Consider the following 20008-nt stretch of genomic DNA (forward strand, 5'->3'; position numbering starts at 1 on the left):
AGATGTTATGTTACCCGCTAATAACATATTATCCCGATAGAGCACATCACTGTGAGACTGCAAAATGGGAGGTAGAGCCTTCAGCTTTCAGTCTCCTCTGGACAAGGGCTGGTTTCACAAACATACTCTAGATCAGTTTTTAGGGTAAGACTAGACTTCATTTTACGCATTTGTTATTCTAATGGAAATTAGACTGTTTTATAAAAAGACCAATTTAAAGCTCTAAAATAGTCTCCTTACCCCCAGGAAAACTTAAGCCTAGGACTTATCAGTGACATCCGCTTAGATCAGCTGCATTTAATAAAAAGAGGGGAAAAAATGGCTCATAATCTATGGTTCACCATTATTTTTGCACCTTTCTGCATGCATTACCCTTTGTGTTCTCCATCCATCCATTCGCTTCCGCTTATCTTTTCCAGGGTCGCGGGGGGCGCTGGAGCCTATCCCAGCTGTCATAGGGCGAGAGGCGGGGTACACCCTGGACAGGTCGCCAGTCTGTCGCAGGGCCAACACACAGGGACAGACAACCATTCACGCTCACATTCACACCTAGTGACAATTTGGATTATCCAATTAACCTATCCCCTCTCGTTGTTCTCGTTTAATGTATTGTTTCAATTGATAGTGGCCTCTATATACTCCTCCAGCTCTCTCATTTTTTCCCTCATGCCCCAAACCCGATGTAATAGATTGTTACCCCTCCGCGAGCCTTGCTTTGCTGGGGGTTTCTTGATGCTTAAAGGCGGTTATCATCTCCCCACCTTTGCTTGTTTAGTAGTCATAAAACAGGAGCGAACTGGAATTAAATAAACAACCTGTGAGAATAGTGTTGTCACCTTCAATGACCTGTCTGAAATGGGGGTCTTCTCATTGCTTTGGACCCTCAACATCAACATTTACATGTTGAGTTTGTGAGCTTTAGTCGCTCCACATTTATGTCCATGATTCTCACGGTGACATTAAGGTTTTAATCTACACTGTCTTTGATTAAGTTTTATGAGGATTAATCTGAACTGTAAATCATGCAAAGCTAGTCTAGCAGGTTTTTTGGCTTGAAATTCTCATTAAATTACTGCGTGGTCACCTCATGAAAACTATTATGCAATTATTTTGGCACTTCATGGTCATGTTAGGTCACATATTGCTATGCATGAACTTTAATCAAGTAAAAGATAAGAAGTTTTTTAATAATAAACATCCAACTCTTTCTTCTTACCAGTGACAATTTAATAATCTCTTTACAAATGAAAGGAATGTTTTTATGGTCTCCTGCAATAACAAGGCCAATAAACATGTTTTCTGGTGCATGTGGAAACTTTCCTGATTATTAAGCATGGTAAACACCTATGCTCAATTTACTCCAGTCGTCCTTCTCATATCTATCCAGTGTCATCATACATTTTTGTCTTCCCCTCCCGTGACAAAGAGGTGAACAGCCTTGTTGGAGTTCAGCATCTGTCCTGCTCGCTGTGCTCCGGTGATGGCGGCCAGTTTGTGAGCGTCGTAGCGCGAGTAGAGTGCCGTGCAGGTCCAGCTGGCCTCCTCCCCCTGACTTGCTGTTGCCAGCATGTTACACACCTCGCTGTAGAAGTGTGGGAAGGAGGGCAATCCGTAAAATATCAGGTTCTGTATCCCTTTGATTGTGTACCTAAAAGAAGCACGTCAGAGATCAGGCTCTTTTAAACCAAGGACAACATGGTCCATCATTTTCTCATGGTTTTTTCCAGTTAAAAACAGCTGCTTTATACTTGGTGGAGCTAACTGTCATCCAATCTGCAAACTGGATTTCTGATGCAAACCAAGCTATCGTAATACAAGGACCAAATTCCCTACAATAATAGGTCCACAAAATGCATGTAGACTGGTTGGATGCCCTCAAGAAGACAAAGGCCTGGTCCAGTGATGGAAAAAAAAAAAAGCAGTGAAACAGTTTTACCTAGAAAGGAGCCAAACTGAGGGAAGCAACCTGGGTTAGACTAGTGAGAGTTAGTAATAAAATTCTATTAAAATTAATCGTCAGCAGCTTGGATACCCAAGTTGGTGCTGATCTTTTAAAGGTTTAAAAAAAAAAACGGACTAACTGCAGACGAGCAAGTGAAGTGTTGCTAAAGGCAACGTAAAGTGCATTAAAGTAGTCCAGGTGTTTTATCATAAAAGCATGACTAAGAAATTTGTTTAATAAAAAAAAAAAAAAGCTTAAGTAGATTTCGCCTTGAATAAAAGGCTCAGCAGGTAAAATCTTGCTTCAAGAACAGAAATAATCTGCCCATCTAGTTCGACACTTGGATTGTTACTGTAGGTTTAGCTGAAGGCCCAGGAGAGAAGCAGTACAGACACCACTTGATGTGAACAGAATGACCTCAGTTTACTTAAATGAAAAAAACTTTAAGGCCACCCAGGCTTTTAAGTATTTAAAGCCACCAGCAGTGGTTTAAGGGAGCTGACATAGTTTCTTTTTATTGGCACGTAAATTACGGTATCATCTGCAATTAGTCCCATAGGGAAAGAATAAAGAGAGAAGAGAATTGGCCCAAGAATTAAACCTTGTGAATGGTTGAGGAAGGAAGGTCACCAAGACGAGCCGAGAAGGTTCTCTGTGATAAATAGGACCTAAACCACCATTGATGCCCTAGTGTTCTACACGGGACATGAGATTGGTGTAGTTCACTGCGTCAGAAGCATCAGTAAGATTTAAAAGCACAATAATAGTGAAGTCATGCAAGTTAGTTAGTAAAAGACCATTTAGAATTCACAAAAACATGGATGATTTTCAGACCAGACTAGAAAACTTAAATACTGCGAGTGCCTAAAAAGAACTGCCGTTCTAAAAGTACAGTTTTCTCTAAAACTTTAGGTATGTATGGCAGTTTTTAAATAAGTCTAAAATAAGAGAAAACCAAAGCACTGAGATTTATGTTTTAATCAGCAGGAGTACCACAGCTTATTAATATTAGTCTGAACGGGGTATTTAATTTAAACAGTGGTCTGAACGATTGGTCCAATAGTCTTCCAGAGCTCTTTAAAAAGGATCAAAGGGAGCACATTAATGGGAAAAGAAAGTGGCTTAAGCTGAATGACTATTTTCTTTAAGCAAGAGGACAGAACTGATAATAAACTGTCCTTTATTACCGCCTACAGCAGAGGATACACGAAACCAGTTTCTATAACAGGAAACATTATAATGACATGCATTGCTGATACGATTTGACTTTTCAACAGCCTGTTTGACCCCGAGCTGAACTATCACGCCGAACGATCACGCAGAACTATTACACTATCACGCTGGTGTAATAAAATCTTATCAAGTTGTTGCCTTGAGAGCATATATTTATATAAGCTTCCTAAATAGAGATCATGAGCTGTATTAATTGATCAAAGTGCATTTAAGGGTTTAATGTCACTTAATTTGCTTAGTAAAAACTGTTGGAGTAGTTGCAACCTTTAATTTAAATAATTTTCATTTCAGATCGGCTGGGATAAGCAATGAATGCAAGGCATTGTTTTACGTTGCAGTAATTCTAAACAAGGAGGAAATGAGTTGGATAAATCTAGCAGAAAAAGGCAAAAATATCTTCATGTTTTCTTTTGAAATATTTAGGAATTATTCCATGATTAGGCATCTATGTGCTATAAATTTTTAAAAAAGAAGCATCAAAGCAACAACAAGATGAAAACACCCGACAGTCCTACAATTCTTCTTCTGACTGCTCCCTTTAGGGGTCACCACAGCAGATAATCTGCCTCCATTTCAGCCCAGCCAAAGTATCCTCTGTCACACCAACCCCCTGCATGTCCTCCTTCACTTTATCCACAATTCTTCTCGAGGTCTTCCTCTTTGCCTCCTGCCTGGCTTCTCCATCCTATATATATCCTATATTCTTTCTCTTCACATTTCCACACAAGCTCAGCATTGGCTCTCTAACTTTGTTTTCAAACTGAGCTGTCCCCCAGATGTACTTATTTCCAGTCTTGTCACTCCCAATGAAAATCCTACGACCTTCAGCTCAGCCTCCTGTGTTTTTGTCAGTACCACCACCTCACAAACCACACATCATAGCAGCTCTCACTACCATCTTGTAAAACTTCCCTTTCACTCTTTCTGCTATTCTTCCATCAGGTATTTAAAATCTGCCTGTTCACCTGTCTCCCCCTTATTCACACACATATTCTGTCTTGTCATCTGCAAACATCACAGTCTGCAGAGACTCATGCTTGACCCCATCTGTCAACCTGTTCATCACCACTGCAAACAACAGGGGGCTCAGAGATGATCCCTGATGCAATCCCACCCCCACATTCATGCCCTGTACCAGCCTCACATACTTCTCTGCCACTTGTGACTTCATCATACATTACCACAGTTTCTCTCTTGGCAACTTGTCATATGCAGCTATCAGGTGAGTGCAATAAAATGGATTACAAATATATCAGTTATCTGGTGATGTTAACTCTAAAGATTAGTGCCTTTAAAGCCTTCACAGCTGACAGAAGCGATTGTTAAAAGTCCTCTTACAGTTGAATTTCTAAAGTTTAGTAAAGCCAAAAGAAAAGTGTTACAAACTGAACAGGCAATAAGAGAGCAATTGGTAAAAGCTGGTGCAGTCTTGTTATTGACTCCCAAAACAGGGTTGTTTTTTGGCTTTAGATTGTAACATTTTGAGTGGGTATAAAATTGATTTGGTTGCTGTTTGAAATAAACGAAACAAAAAACAAAAAACACTAAACCAGATCTTAAAAGTCTTTTTAACGCCCCGAAAAACGTACTGATTAAACAAAGCTAAATTTTGACCACCGTTTGCACCCTGAGGGCCTGTAACTTAACCAAAGTTATTGTACAAAATAAATCAGATGACTCAGAGGTGGTCAGGTGGGGTTTTTTTTCTTTAGATTTGTTTGATTTAATATGGAAAAGGCCCACATGACAGGGCATTACAAAGAACTGACCTCTTGTAGAAGTGAAAGCGCTCCGTGAAGAGCATGAACTGTTTCTCCCCCTTTTGGAAAAAGTGGCGTGCTCGGGACACCTCGGATTTGCTGGAATACTCGCAGACGCTGGCAAAGTTCATCTCCTCTTTCTTCATGTAGTTACGCAGCCGAACGTAGTCGAAGTAAGACGGGATGTAGATCAGAGTGTGTGACATAACCGAATCCTTGTACTGCGGCAGCACTTTGTCTACAAAGAACTGAAACCTATACACAAAATCGAAGAAAACAACCAATCAGCTACCAGGACCTATATGTTAGAATGCTGTGAGAGAGAAAAAACAGTACTAATGTCAGAAGAGAGTTTAGGGTCAAGGTACACGCTGGACTTTACCGAGCATCGTGGTCGATGAAGCTGGCGGAGGAAAACATCTGGAAGACATGAGGCAGCTGGACCAAGACCTGGCAGATGGAACCAGTTTTTGGCATGTTCTTTATGACAATCTGAGCCAAACACACACAAAGAAAACAGGACAAAAAATTAACACCTTAGTTAAAACCAAATCAATATGAACCTGCAGATATTTCCGAGCCTTGTTCTGGAAATGTTGCATAATAAAGGGTTTACATCCACCTTCTCTCTCTCAGTAATAGTCAAGTGTGAAGTGTGGTCTACCTGTCCCCGGTAGTTGGCGCAGTGCTTGGTGAGGATGTTGTTGATCTGCGGGTCCTGAATGGAGCTGAAAACCAGCGTCTGCCTGTAGTGTCGGGCCCAGTTGTTCAGATTCCACATCCTCACTCTGGAAAAGTCGACACCGTGGGAGTCCAGCGGCTGCAGGTTCATGTGCTTCATCACATGCTGGTGGCCATAAGGGGGAAAAATAAAAAGAAGAAAATAATAACATTATGAGAGAAGGTGGAAGAACAATTTTCCTGCTATTCATTTAAATTGAATCTGAAAACATATTTTTAGAGGAAGGATTTCCCTGATTTCGTCTTTGTTGTTTCTCCTATTAAAAACGATGCAATGTGGATTTTTAAATGTGGTACATAGATGAATGATTATTATTGTTATTACATCCAGAGTACTTTGTAAGCAGCATCTACTAATAGCTGATCCAACATGGTTTTAATGGTACCAACTTGTTAAAATGTTAAATACTAAGGACAGTCACCATGTTTAAATGCTTGACTAGTCATTAAATTAAAAGCAAAACATTTTTCAACCATTTCCGGGATTAAAACCAATATTTTCTTTTTTGTAATCAGGGCACATTAATGTGCAGCATGCTACTATGTGCCAGCCACTAATAAACAACAGAAGGAAGAACACATTAAAAGCACTAGAATGAAAATCAGGGCTTGTATAAACTAACATGTCATGATTTTATAACAGTTATACACACTGATTTAAAGTGAGGGTGTAGGGGAAGTTATGCTTGAAGAACGGGTGAAAAGGTCTTAGTAAATACTAAATAACGTGATTATTCTACAGGTTGGTATTCTTGTAATGGCTTTTGTTTCCTTTATAATCAATCAATTAGGTCAGTAAGCTGCTTTTTGTTTCCATCAAATCTGTAAAAAAATATAATGAACTTCCTCCATTATCACACTGAAGTTTAATTATTACACTGTGTGGATAAGAAACAGGATAAGGAAAGATAATTTTCCAACAAAGATTAAAAAGTACATTTCATCACTCTGGATGAGATTTAAATTGCAGCAGTAATAGTGGGTTATTAAAGCCCTAATTATCACTGTCAGTGGTACTCAAACGCACTTTGGACTTTGATTGTGATAAATGAGTACAGCAGGTAGCAGTGAAAGCATGAGTGAAGTAAATCTGGTCAGAACGAGTCTTAAATGAAGCTTTCATCTCTTTCCTTACATTTGAAATGCAAACATTTTTGTTGCTTATGCCCAAAGTTGCTTCCTGGACAGCAGAGGGCGCTACGGTTTCTCCGCAGTAAATCCTATTCTTACCAGGACGTGCTCCCAGTTCTGCATGAGGAAGACGTCTGCCTGATCCACCACTAGCATCTCGATAGAGGACAAGAAATCGAAGTCTCTCTTGCGTTCTCCTTCTGCTCCCAGCACAGTGCGAAGGCCCAGAGGAGACGTGATGATGATGTCAGATGAGTAGAAGGGGGCATAGAGGCGCATGCTGCCCTTCAAAATGGAGACACCTGGAGAGGAGACAGCAGGAGACAGTCAAAGAGACAAACTCGGGTTTTTAAAGAAGCTCGGGTTCTTTTTTCAGAGCGTACCTATCCTGAAGTGATCGTCCACGTTGCCTGTAAAGATAGCGTTATAGTCGTCTGGTCTCTGCAAATTGGGCGGCTTCTCATCCTCGTCCTCTCCAAATTCTTCCTTGAACTTCTTCTTGTTGCTCACCATCACTTTCTTGCCTTTAGTCTCCAGCAGGCTGATGAGCGTATGGATGACCTGCAGTGCACTTCCCCGAAATGGAACGAGGATCAGGACCTGACATATTCATCAGGGCGATGACAGCAGGTTAGCAGATACCCAACAATACTAATATGTAATAAAAAAGAACAAGAACTAGAACAAGAATTAATAAACATTTCTGTGGATTACTTTCGGCCTGGTGAGTCCTTGGTCTCGGAGCTCATCCTGTGGCTCGGCTCCTGCTTTAGTCCGACTCTTCTGCTCTTTCAACTGTGAGTTATGAGCCAGAACCCGAGAATTGGCCTTAAGTACATGGTTAAGCACATGGAGGCAGTATGCACTGCGCACATGTGGTCCCTGCTTGAGAGGGCATGTCTCCGGGAAGTAGAGATCTTTATAGGAGCCCATGAGGGCCAGCAACTCCAGCTGGAGAGGGCTGATCTCTTCGGCCTGCCCTTTATGATTGAAAGTCTGGTTCAGATCCTTCCAGCGTGTCTCCACAAGTTTATGGAAAACTGGGAGCTCTGTGTCTTTCTGGGGGCTGATAGGGCCAAACTTCTCCAGGGGATTGGTGCAAAGCAGAGTTCCCAGCTTTGGCCACTAAGAAAGAGAAAGGCAAAGACTGAAACTTTACACTTTGTAGTATGATAAGAGCGGCACTTCAAGTTCAACTTTTATATTTCAAGTCTTGGTAATATTTCTGGATATTTATATATTAGAGTTTTTTAGATATATATATACATATATATATATATATGTATACACACACACACATACAATAATGGATGCCGATATTAAACATGCCCAGAACATGTGCAAATTGCTCCTGTGAGCCAAAACCTCAGTTTTAGGCTTCTTTTTTTACTTATGGCTCCGTATGACATCACTGAGAATCACCTCAGGCACATGGCTTGGGACTATAAGCACATAAAGTCCACCCCTCCTTGCTAATCAAACCCTATGTTTGAGAGGTGGAACCAATCTGAAGAAAGTTGGGGGGGGGCCTTAAAGGAGAAGGGGCTAACACGGCTTCTGTCAGACAGAGGATTAAAAATGAGGGGCTGCACCAAGGATCAGCAACATAAAGCTACTCTACGACAAAAAATATGCAGCTGTTGATGAGCATTATAAGTCTCCTTTAATGAAGATGTATTTAATGAGACTGGTGTACCGTAATCTGAGTCTTTGATTTGCAGCCCGATGTTATCTTCTGCACGTCCTCTTCATCAAGCTCTGTGTCCAAATGCTGGACAAACAAGTCTGTAAACCAAGATAAAACTATAAAACACACCATACTCGTATCTAGAGCTGATAAAACAAATGTACAAGAAAACATTCAAAAATCAGTTTTTTAAGATACTAAGTAATTATACTAAAGAATACCGGAGATCTTTTTTCCCCTCCAACCCTTTAAGTACCTTTACTATCTTCATCCCGTGTTTCCTCCTGTTCTCCTTTTCCGGTGAAGTTGGTCTCCAGACAGAACTGGGACTCATGCTCTTTGTCTACAAACTCATCTCCTGGCTCCTTCCTGTCATCCTCCCCATCTCCTGCTTCCATCAAAGCTTCCTCTCCATCTGCAGGTTCTCCTTCTCCCTTTTCATCTTCATCACCACCCTCACTTCCCTCCTCAGCGTCACTCTCATCTGAGATGGAAAAAAACACAAACACATTCAGTGAAATCCAAAGTGGTTGCTGAAATAAAGAACCCTGGAAACAAACAGCTCACCTTCACCAAGAAGCTCCTCTTCTTCTTCTTCTTCATTATCATCATCATCATCTGTGCTGTCCTCCTCTTCGCTCTGAGCTTCACCTCTTGGTTGGCTGAGAGTTGAAAGAAGTTTCTGATAGGCTGTTTTCTGCTCTGGTTCCTCCTCTTCTTCTTCTGGTTCCAGCTCATCGGGCTCTGACTCAGATTGTTCTGGACTTGACGGCTAAAAATAAAAAAAGGTAGCTCATGAATCCATTTATTATCGCTGTGTTGATGCTGTTCCTACATCCTAACGATTATTGCTGCTCACTGAATGTGGCGTCATCGCTTTGTGTGTAATAGTAAATACTGAACCTAAATGTAACCTCAAAACTGGATCAAATGTGATGGTTTATGCAAGGATGGGGTGTCATAGATATTTAAAAAAAGTATATTACAGATTAATTAAGTAACTATTTATTTACTTACTTTACTGTCTGAAGAAGGTAATTTGATACACTACATTACTTGTTCATTACTTCAGATGACCTGAGATGCTCGGAATGACAAATTAACAATGTAAACCTTAGGCTAAAGCAGCCACTCCCCAAGTCAAGAGTGTGCGGCCCACTTAAAACACAGAAAATCCGATGGGCCCCACCCAATCTTAAAACTTTACTCTAGTAAAAATACAACAAGAAATATTGTATTTCCTTAAAAAATGTACTCAGAACCCTTAAACCATACAGGCTTTTGGTTATACAGTCATATGTGAACACCAACACATCTGCCACTGGGACACAAACCTTAATGCAAATGCAGTAAATTTAGGTCAGAGTAATATCACAAACAACCACCTCCTACTACCAGTTTTATTTCCCTTTTTATATAAATAAATACATTTATACAAGTCTGTAACTGTACATACTAGTAAGTAATTTCAAACTGAATTTCTGTTATTACTCTGGCCCACCTGCAGTTCCTTAGCAGCCCACCAGGGGGGCCTAGTCCACCCTTTGGGCATCACTACCCTAAAGCTTTGATTTTGTTCCGCAGTCATTCCCGTTACACTTCTTTGAAGACCGCTGCCTGAAGCGCATGCATAGCTGATCACACAAAACAGGGAGGCATGCAGCTGTCCACTAGGACCCTCAGGCTTGCCGTATTACGATGAAATTTAGATCAGCCTAACCTGAGCAGACTCATCGATGTGGAAAGTATAATCGAGGCTTCATTGGGACACATAAGCCCAAAGTGGTAAATTAGAAAAAACTTTGAAATTTCATGTATTAGAGGAGCCAAAACAATAAATACCACCTATTATTACATACTTTAAATAAAGCATTAAAGTGCAATACAATGTGGCAAAAACAACGGTCTCAATAAGCTTAAAACTACACAAAAGAAAAGCGCTAAATCAAACAGAAAAATGTGTCCAGACTGTATTTGTAGAAACATATACGGGGAGTCGGGGAAAAAAGCAGACTTTGACAAGGCACACACTTTTCACAGCACTAAACGGTTTAGGACTTTCTACTCACCAGTTCTATTACTTGAGTTTTTTCAGGTCTTTCATTAACTCTGTAAAAAAAATAGAGAGAGAGAGAGGGAGAGAGAGGCAGGGAGAATGAAATGAAGCTGCTCAGACAACATATTTGTAAAAATATTGGAATTATATTGGAATATTGGAAAGACAAAGTAAAGCTTTGTACTAGTTTTACACCAATGATTAATAATCTGCCACTTACTGTGATCAATAAGTGGCAGTTTATTATATATATATATATATATTAACGCATTGTTCTTTTGGCCTGCACCACTGCTTATGTAGATCAGGGATGGCACCAGTGGTGAGAGAGCTGACCCACCAAAGTATAGAATTCAACCCACTGGATGGCTTTCTGAATTAAATGTAAAAACAGCAGAATCTGACATGTCCCACTAGATGTGAGCTCCTCCTGCCGTCCTCATGGAGTCTTATTCTAACAGTTTATCCAGAAAATGAATGAGGTCATCATTTAGAGCTTTGGCGGTGGCTCCTCCTGTTTCTACACACACACAGAGGAGCAGATCGCAGTGCTGTAGCGGTGCTGATGCCTTTCTGTGGCTCTGTCCAGCTCTCCTTGTGTAACAGCCCATCTCCTGAGCTACCAGTAGAAAAAAGTACCACCAAAAAGCAAAACTATAGAACGATCAGCCAGATGGTATTAGGAGCGAGGCTGTGCTGTTGTTGCCTCTCCGGCGTACCTGCGTCACTTTCCACAAAGCAGGAGAAACTGTTCTGACTGAAGTTAAAGAGTTCCCTTAAAATGCGCCATTCTTCTTCTACTGTTTCGGCTTTACTAGGGGCTTAACTCACTGATAGTTTCTAATATTAAAAATCCACGTCATCAGGTAAACATCAGCACATTGCCCTCCTTAGAAAACGTAAACTTAACATGTTTGCTACATTTCTGTTTGTACTTTACACCGAGATAATACGGGGGAAAAAAAACTACAGTTACGTTTAAAAAATTGAAAAGAAATTACCCGTGACCCTCTTTTTTAGTGAAATGTATATTAATACAGCCAGGTCTTTGCTGATAACGCATACATATCCGTGCAATAGTTTGAATAAACTGCCATCTGAGTACCAATTAGCAGCCTTGCTAATATAAAGCAGCTTCTTCATTTAAACCAGACCGGAAGTTGCTGTCGTGCTGCTTACACATCGTGAAAAGGATGCTCCTCTCCAAACTCCTTCAAGTGCTTCTTCTGTTTTTTGGATAAAGTAGTTATAAACTGCTTATTCTCCTTTCTTTTGCCCATGTTGACACTCTGGTGCAGGAACACGTGTGGGGTCTGCTTCTTCCTCTTCTTGCTGTGCGCCAGCAGCGGGCGCTTTCTGCCATCTACAGGAGCGGGGTGGAATTACAGGCTGGCGGATCGACATTATTTAGAGGGAACTTTATGATCCGCATTATTTGTTTGGCCACGAATTTACCCGATCCCTGGATTGGGATTAACATTAGGAGTACACTCGCTAATAAGTTGCATGAGAAGAATGGAGAAGAAATCAATTAGCACTTATTTTCCTTTGATCCTAGAAACACTTAAATGACTGGAAAGTTGTTTAGTACAATAAAAAAAAGCACCCCCCCAAAAAAATCTGACAAACACCTGATTGATGAAAAACATGGTTTGATATAAAAACAACTTGCCAGAGAGGCTTTCAGAAGCAAAGATGAGATTTTTGTTACCGCTGATAGCTATTCTCGGCAAAAAAACAAGCAAACTGCAGTTCTTGTAGTGGCCAATTGAGGCTGGCTCCAAAAGTCGGTGAATCTCCACAGGTTCTAATTCTAAAATAATCAACTTTACAGTCGATGATTACACCCAAATACCAACAACAATAATAAATAATAATAATAAAAATCCTGGTCTCTGTGGATAGCTTCCCATCTCATTTAATAATAACATAACATTAAAAAAAACTCACCAGAATCAAAGTTTATTTCTATAGCACATTTTAAAAGACTAGGGTAGATCAAAGTGCTTCATAATAATACCGCAATGCGGGCAGAAACAAGAAACAAATAGTACAATTTCAATTAAAAATTACAATTACATGGTGTAGTGCAGGCCAAGTGAAAGTCAAACTAATTTGCTTCAAAAGCTAAGTTGAACAGGTGGGATTTTAAGCGCGATTTGAACGACTGAATAGATTCCGATTCAATCCTATCAACTAGGAGATTATTCTAGAGTCTAGGAGCGGCAATAGCAAAGACACGGTCACCTCTTTTAAACGAGACCTTGGTTGTATTAGGAGCAGTTGGCTGGAGGATCTTAGCAAGGGCGTAGATTTGGTTTTGGCATTGGTGGGGACGGGTGTTTCAACCACCGAACCCCGCCCTTTTTCTTTCTTTTTTTTCCTTTTCGTCTTTGCTTCTTGATAAAAAAGGACAAATATACTTGCCTACATATGCTATTCTACATGCTATTAAAACATGTAAAATTACAATTCATAGTTTTATATGTGAATTATATAATGTTAAATTACTATTAAACAAATGACTGACTAAGTATTTTAGACTTTAGTTTACTTCAGCCATATTCCACATAAATCAGGTATCATACAAAAATAAAAATAGCTTCAAATACAGTCAAGACAATAAAAGAATATGACTTTAAGGACTTAAATGTGGGATGGAGCGATTTCGCAGGTCTTTCCTCCCCACTGCTGTCAGACTCCACAACAAAGACTTTTGCAGCTGATCAAACACACATAAGACGTTGTAAGTTGTAGTTTTACTCAGGTGTATATAACATTTGTATTCTATTTTTATCCTAATGTATATTTTATTCTATTTTATTCTATTCTGTACAGTTGTGTACAGTATATTATTCTTATTGTATTCTAATTTTTGCTATATAACTTTGCACTGTCCACTTTCTGCTGTGACAAAATGAAAGGTAATCTTATCTTAACACGATTACTTCAGTTATAGTACACCAACTTCTCTTATACATTAGCACTAAGAGAACACTAAATGAACTGGTGGTTTTTGTCCATAAAACTCATCTAAGATGACCACAAAATTATTATTCTGTGCTTGATGTGCCTCACCTTTGGCCCTGGCTTTTCCCCTCTGACTGCACTAGGACATATTGATAAAATAACACATTGATTCGTGCCATATAAAAAGTGAGACAATTCAGATTCTTTGTCAAATCTACACTAATCAATCAATTTACATCAGCAGCCAAACAATTGTAGTGCAAACTGCACTACAATAAGTGGTATGGAATATTTGCAAAATCATGACTACCTCATGATATTTTGTCTCAAAAATTAACCCTATGAATATGTCAGTGCCACTAGGATGAAATTATTGTGTCACCAACATTTTAACGTTAGACATAATTCTAACAGCCTCTTTAAACTAATATCCTGGCTTGCTCGAGGCTGCCGTTTTTTCTTACAGTTTCAATCAAAATTAAAGCTGCAAGCAGCGTTATGAGGGCCCTCGCACCCCGGCACGTCGGGCCACGCCCAACACCTACAACCAGCACGTCCGATCTGATGTCACATTGATGGAATTCATGCCTAGAACCACCAGCTAACGATTCATCTCATTCAATCATTATTATAGTCGTCCCACTAGGTGGCGCTCTAACCATTACTGACAAATGGGATAACAAACATTTCCGACCTTGAGTCTCATCACGCCTGCGAACTTTGGGAGAGATTGGACATTGTGTTTTTGAGTGACAGCAGATTACTGCTTTTTGGCGAGGGATTGAAACTCCACGTGCCGCCATGGCCACCCCGTTTCCCTGAACGTAAAAAGCTTCGCAATTTAACATCACAAAGGTCTTTAGATTCCACACACAGGAGATCGGGTTAATGTGATGAAATCCCTTGGAGGAGTTCGTCAAAGTATGAGGTCTGAAAAGCGGGGAAAAAGTGGCTAAAATTACACCTTAATTTTAAAATGGCTGACTTCCTGTTGGATTTGGGATATTGCTCCAAGAGACTTTTTTGTACATCTTGATATCCTCCATAAGCTTACCAGGTTTCAGACTTATAAATAAAACACAGAGCAGGGGCTGATGTTTTGAAATTTTGTAGGGGGCGCTGTGGAGCCATTTTGCACTATTCAAGGAAAATGATCACATAACAACAAAGCGCTCATCACATTGGAGGTTTGGGCCAAATTCCAAGACTTTTTAAAATTTCCAAGCCCCTCAAAAGCCACTTTGTCTTTCATGGTGAACCGCGTTGCCACCAGGGTGCGCCGTTCAGTTTAAAGTCACAATTTTCGCACAGAAGCATCATGAAGGACTGATGGTGATACTCACCGCTTTTGAGGTGGCCACGATGAACCTGTGAAAATCAGTACAACAAAATGAAAGACATGACATTTCCTGGTGCCACTAGGTGGCGCTCTACGTATTCCTGACAATGGGCACATCAATCTCTTCAGGGCGGGTCTGACATCATCCCTGTAAAATCTGGTACTGATCAGATTGGATTTCATTGAGTTACACTAATTTGTTTCTTCATGGCGAGACCTCAATGTTCGCCATGCTGCTGGGGTCACACCCTTCAGCGAAAACTCACAGTTTTCTCTGTAACCCAAGACCAACTCCTTAAGGCTTTCCTGGAGAAATTTGAGGCTGCAGATGTCACCCATTACAATACTGTACCCCAAAGTGTAAAACATGACATTTCCTGTTCCCACTAGGTGGCGCTCTCCTGATGTCAAATATGGCAGTTGAAATATGTTCAGGGTGGAGCCTTATCATATGTGTCCACTTTGGTCAAGGTCGGACAATGTATGACAGAACGAGAGGCAATAAGATTTTCATGGCGAGTCATTGAAATTCGCCGTGGTGCCACGGCCTCACCGTATCCCGAAAACTCAAAAGCTCCGCAATTTAACATGGCCCAGGTGTGTAGTTGGCACTGACCAAATATGAAGCTTGTACGATGAAATTCCAATGAGGAGTTCGCAAAAGTTCGAGGCATGGAAATGGCAAAATTAGAGCCAAAATGTGACCTTCAATCCAAAATGGCGGACTTCCTGTTGGGTTTGCGTCAATGGTCCCACTGACTTTTTGTTCGTCTTGGCATGATACACATGTGTGCCAAATTTCATACATGTAGCTAAAACGATGTGTTCGTAGGGCTGCATTTAACAAGGCATAGGTGGCGCTACAGAGCCATTTCCCAGTGCTCATTTGTAAAACCATTAAAATACAAAATTTTTCACCAGACCTGGCATGTGTGCAAAATTTCATGAGTTTTTGAGCATGTTAAAGCCCTCAAAAAGGCAATTCATTTCAATGAAAAATAATAATAATAATAATAATAATAATAATAATAATAATAATAAACAGAGCAGATACAATAGGGCCTTCGCACTCTCAGTGCTCGGGCCCTAATTAGACATGTTGCTCTGAGACTGGGAGAACTAATAGAGCTGCTTGTTGTGCAGTTAGTGTCCAAAACACGTAATTCATGGTTGCATACAATTTTAGACTGATGTGGGCCAAAGCCTAGCATAGCCTGTAACGTTATTATGACGGACACATTTCATGAGTGAACTTGGCTTTAAGTGACTTACAGGTTTCTTTGAAAAATACTTTCTTATATGCACGTTCTTCCTCGTTGCTGCCATCCTCCTCTCCTCCTCGCAGCGCAGGTTTGCCGCTGCTGAAACTAAACAGAGCTCCCTGAAAAGCTCAGCCAATCACATTGGCCATATTTGTCACATGAGGTCGGACTCCAGTAGAGAACGTAATTTAACTCTTTCTGCACCGCTGGGTGACTGAGACGCTGACAGATGGATTTTTTTTCTTTCTATCGTTTTTTTTTTTTTTTTTTTTTTTTTACAAGAAGCGATCAAATTATTGGTGGGGACAATTCAATAATCGCTGGATATTGGTGGGGACGTGTCCCCTCCGTCCATGCCAAATCCACGCCCTTGGATCTTAGTGCTCTTTTTGGGTTATACAGGTCAAGGAGATCAGTTAAGTTGCTAGTAACTAACTTGATGGTGGTAAGGCTTAAAGTTTTGCCTCTGGCTCTATTCATTACTTTGTGACACTTAACTGAACCTACTGTGTTTTACTCTGGCAAATAAAATAGCCTGCTGGAAGGTGCAGAGGTTGCAAAAAGTTGGAAATAAAACTAGGACAAGACACAAAGGAAAAGTTAACCTTCAAAATAAAACATGAAGTAACTAAAAGGCAAACACTGAAACTGAAAACAAAGAAACACAACAAAACAAGCTATCACAACAGGAACCAAAATACAAAGCAATAACCTTCCACACTGACAGAAAGGACACACGGTGTATTTATGAGCATGTCATGATTTGTCATGACTCCCACTGCTGACTTGTATCAGCAGTGGAAGCGTGAGTTAGAATACAGTGGTCCTTTTCCAGGTGTAGGGAGAGAGAGGAGACAGGGGTTAATCCTGGTGGTCCAGATTTTTCCAAGAAAATATTTATGAGATGAATTGAAAGAGTGAGCTTACTGAGGTTCCAGTGGAGAGGCTCTCTCGAGAACCACCAACCGTCATGCCATTTGTTGTTTCTTCATCTTGATCATGTCTACATGCCTAAATGCACTGAGCTGCTGGCATGTGATTAGCTGATTAGATATTTGTGAGCAGAACAGATGCATATAATAAAGTGGCCAACACAGAAAAGAACAATCTGCCTACTTTGGCTTTCGAGTCTGCGCTCTCATGATAACCTCGGGGTCAGACAAACAAAACGGGGGTCGCAGTAAAGGTCACCGGAGGTTGTCTGGTGTTTCTTGGGTAATTCATCCTTGTTGCTGGCCCAGTCGACCATAAAGGATCACACACTTCTGTAGCTGTTTGAAAACTAACCTGGATCAATTATTGAACATGGTAATATCAATTTACTGTTTGCCTGTTTTAGCGGTTACCATGGCAGAAGCTCATTAATTATTAACCATCTGGGTGTCTAGTTTTTGTACTCAGGGTATTTTCAGCTCATTTTGACACATCAGTGAGGATATTATTGTTTGATAATTGCGCAGCACAGAGAGAGCGTGTCTGGCTTTTCTGAATGGGATGTAAAACATGTGAGACATTCTTGTATTTCAATGGAGAGGCCAAAACTGAAACAGGAGAACGAGAAGGCTGGGAAAACAGTCAGGTTTAGAGTAGCGTCTGCCAACAGCGGCCGGGTCTTGGCGGAGGTGTTCAAGGATGAGAGAGCCTGGTGCGGCTCGGTGGAGGACTCTGTGGAGTCTGACCCGACCAGCAGCCCGGAGGCAGAGCAGCAGGGTGGCTCTCTCCCCACCAGCGAGGCCAACAGCCACCTGAACGGTTTGGTGGTGGAAGCAGCCGTGGACGAGAATGGCTGTGAACCCGATGACCTGCTTTTGTACGCCAGTGCCAAGAGAGAGATGCTGTTTAGCAACAAGCGGATCAATATCTGCAGCAAGAATGGGACCGTGAGAGGAGTGAGGAACAAAGTGAGCGCAGGCCAAGTGCTTTTCAACAACCTCTCCAACATGTACTCTGTAAGTAGCTCAGTGCATCATCCGAAACAATTTTAAATTAAGCATTATCCTCTTTTATTAACATGTATAAAGTCAGACTGAAAGGTTATGGAATATTTCTGACCATGAAGAGATTTTCATGCACTCATAACTCTTATTTGCTTTTCCTTTTAGGGTTCCCTTCGTCACCAGAAAAGGAGACCCTGGGAAAAGCAGTGAACAGCGTGGGATTTCACACCGTGGGCACATCAGGGAGGAGCACTCCTGAGGATGAAGATTGTCTTACGGCTTTGCCTCCACCCTGAATCCCTTTCAATGACTTCTGTTTCTTCACGTGACGTGGAGTCATTCATGATCCCAGCCTCATATTTACATGTGCCTTCAGGATATTTTTGACCACAAAAATTTTTTGATTTGACTTCTTGTACAACTTTTCACAGCTGTTTATGGGCAACTAGGAAACAAAACTGGATAGAGGTAATATATGTACATACATTTAACACTACAGACGTTTATTTTATTGCAATTTGGAATTTATTGGCGCTTATTTCATTACAACTTGTTGAAAGTAACAACCTGTCCACATATGATTCTATCCGACAAATCTTAAGTTTTAAAAATGTTCTGGTTTACTGACAGAGAAAATTGTTTTGTGTGAAGAACCAAAGAAGGATTGTCCAAATAAATGTGATTTTGTTCATACAATTTTGTTTTTAACTCCTTTTTGCATTGAAAATGGAAAAAAAGTGATTGTTGAGGATTAAAAGACAGTTTTACTAGAGATTGATGCTTTGTTTGAGGCCACCCTGTGGCCTTTCTTTGCGTGTTCTCCCTGAGTCTCTGTGGGTTATTGACTGTAGGCGTGATTGTGGGAATGGTTCTGTGTCTCTGTGTTAGCCCTGCGGCAGACGAGCGACCTGTCCAGGGACCCCACATGGCTTCGAATTGGATATGAGCAGAATAAAATGGATGGATGAACAGCCCTTCAAAAATGATCCACAATTTTCCAACATGTGCTTCATGTGTTTCAGTAAAGATTTAAACCAAACAGCTGAAAAACAATTTTACTCACTGCTCTGAGATTTTGACTGAATTTCTGAGAAGTAGATTGTATTTTTTAAGTTGTGAGTTTATTTTTGACCTAAAATCTGACATGATTTTGATATTTCATGGAGTCTTTCATGTATGAACAGGTCTTTTCTGTTTGTAAAGATTTTGTATTCATTTCTAGATTGAATGTGCTTCATATCATCTCTGACACAAGATTCACACAAATACTGTAAACTGTAAATATAAAAACCTTTATAATAGTTAAATGCATTTTCATACAGCAGATTTTATGCTTGACAGTTTCTGGAGACTCCTGTTAACTACATTTATTATGGACTTATCAAGGTTTTTGAAAACATTTTACATAATACATCATTTACAACATAACTGATGTTATTGGTGGAATTCATGTTTAAAATTAAACAAGCAAATCTGTAAAAATTACTTTTTTACCTACTCTTTGTACCAGACACAAGGAAATGTGACTGTCAAAAATAACACAGGAGGTAACTAAACACAAAGGAAAAGTTAAGGAAAAAAAGAGTCTAAAATAAGTAATCTAAAGCAGAATCCTAACTGAAATAAGCGGAAAGTGTCAACCAAAAATAAATATTAAATAATAAAATTATTTTAAAAATCCACAAGAAACCCAAAACTTTTTTGGGCTTTGTGTTTTTGTGGGTTTTATACTTTTGCTGACTTAACAGACTCTTTGACAAAGATGAAAACATGACTATAAATATACAGAGGGCTGATTAGGGAATAGAAAACAGAAGAGGAGGAAATAAAACCCAAAAGAAACAAGCAGAGGAAACTATCAATAAGAAAAAAGGAAATGACCAAACAAGGAGAGATGAAAGAAAGATTCTAAAAATTAATGAACTATTTCAGGAGGGAACATGGCAGGAA

The 20008-nt window shown here is 40.2% G+C and overlaps 1 protein-coding gene across 1 annotated transcript; it reads right to left on the minus strand.

The window, feature by feature from the left end:
• Window positions 1-1203: 1203 nt before the first annotated feature.
• utp25 (UTP25 small subunit processor component) lies at window positions 1204-11893 on the minus strand. The gene is made up of 12 exons (XM_031746169.2): window positions 11730-11893; window positions 10564-10603; window positions 9062-9266; window positions 8751-8978; window positions 8504-8592; window positions 7522-7932; window positions 7191-7407; window positions 6907-7109; window positions 5600-5782; window positions 5318-5427; window positions 4945-5190; window positions 1204-1648 (listed from the first exon to the last, which is right to left on the minus strand). The coding sequence occupies exons 1-12, from the start codon at window positions 11828-11830 to the stop codon at window positions 1393-1395; spliced, it is 2289 nt and encodes a 762-aa protein (XP_031602029.1). The 5' UTR covers window positions 11831-11893; the 3' UTR covers window positions 1204-1392.
• Between the last annotated feature and the right edge of the window lie 8115 nt (window positions 11894-20008).

This window comes from Oreochromis aureus, linkage group 19, assembly GCF_013358895.1.
Source record: "Oreochromis aureus strain Israel breed Guangdong linkage group 19, ZZ_aureus, whole genome shotgun sequence".
Taxonomy (NCBI): Eukaryota; Metazoa; Chordata; class Actinopteri; order Cichliformes; family Cichlidae; genus Oreochromis; species Oreochromis aureus.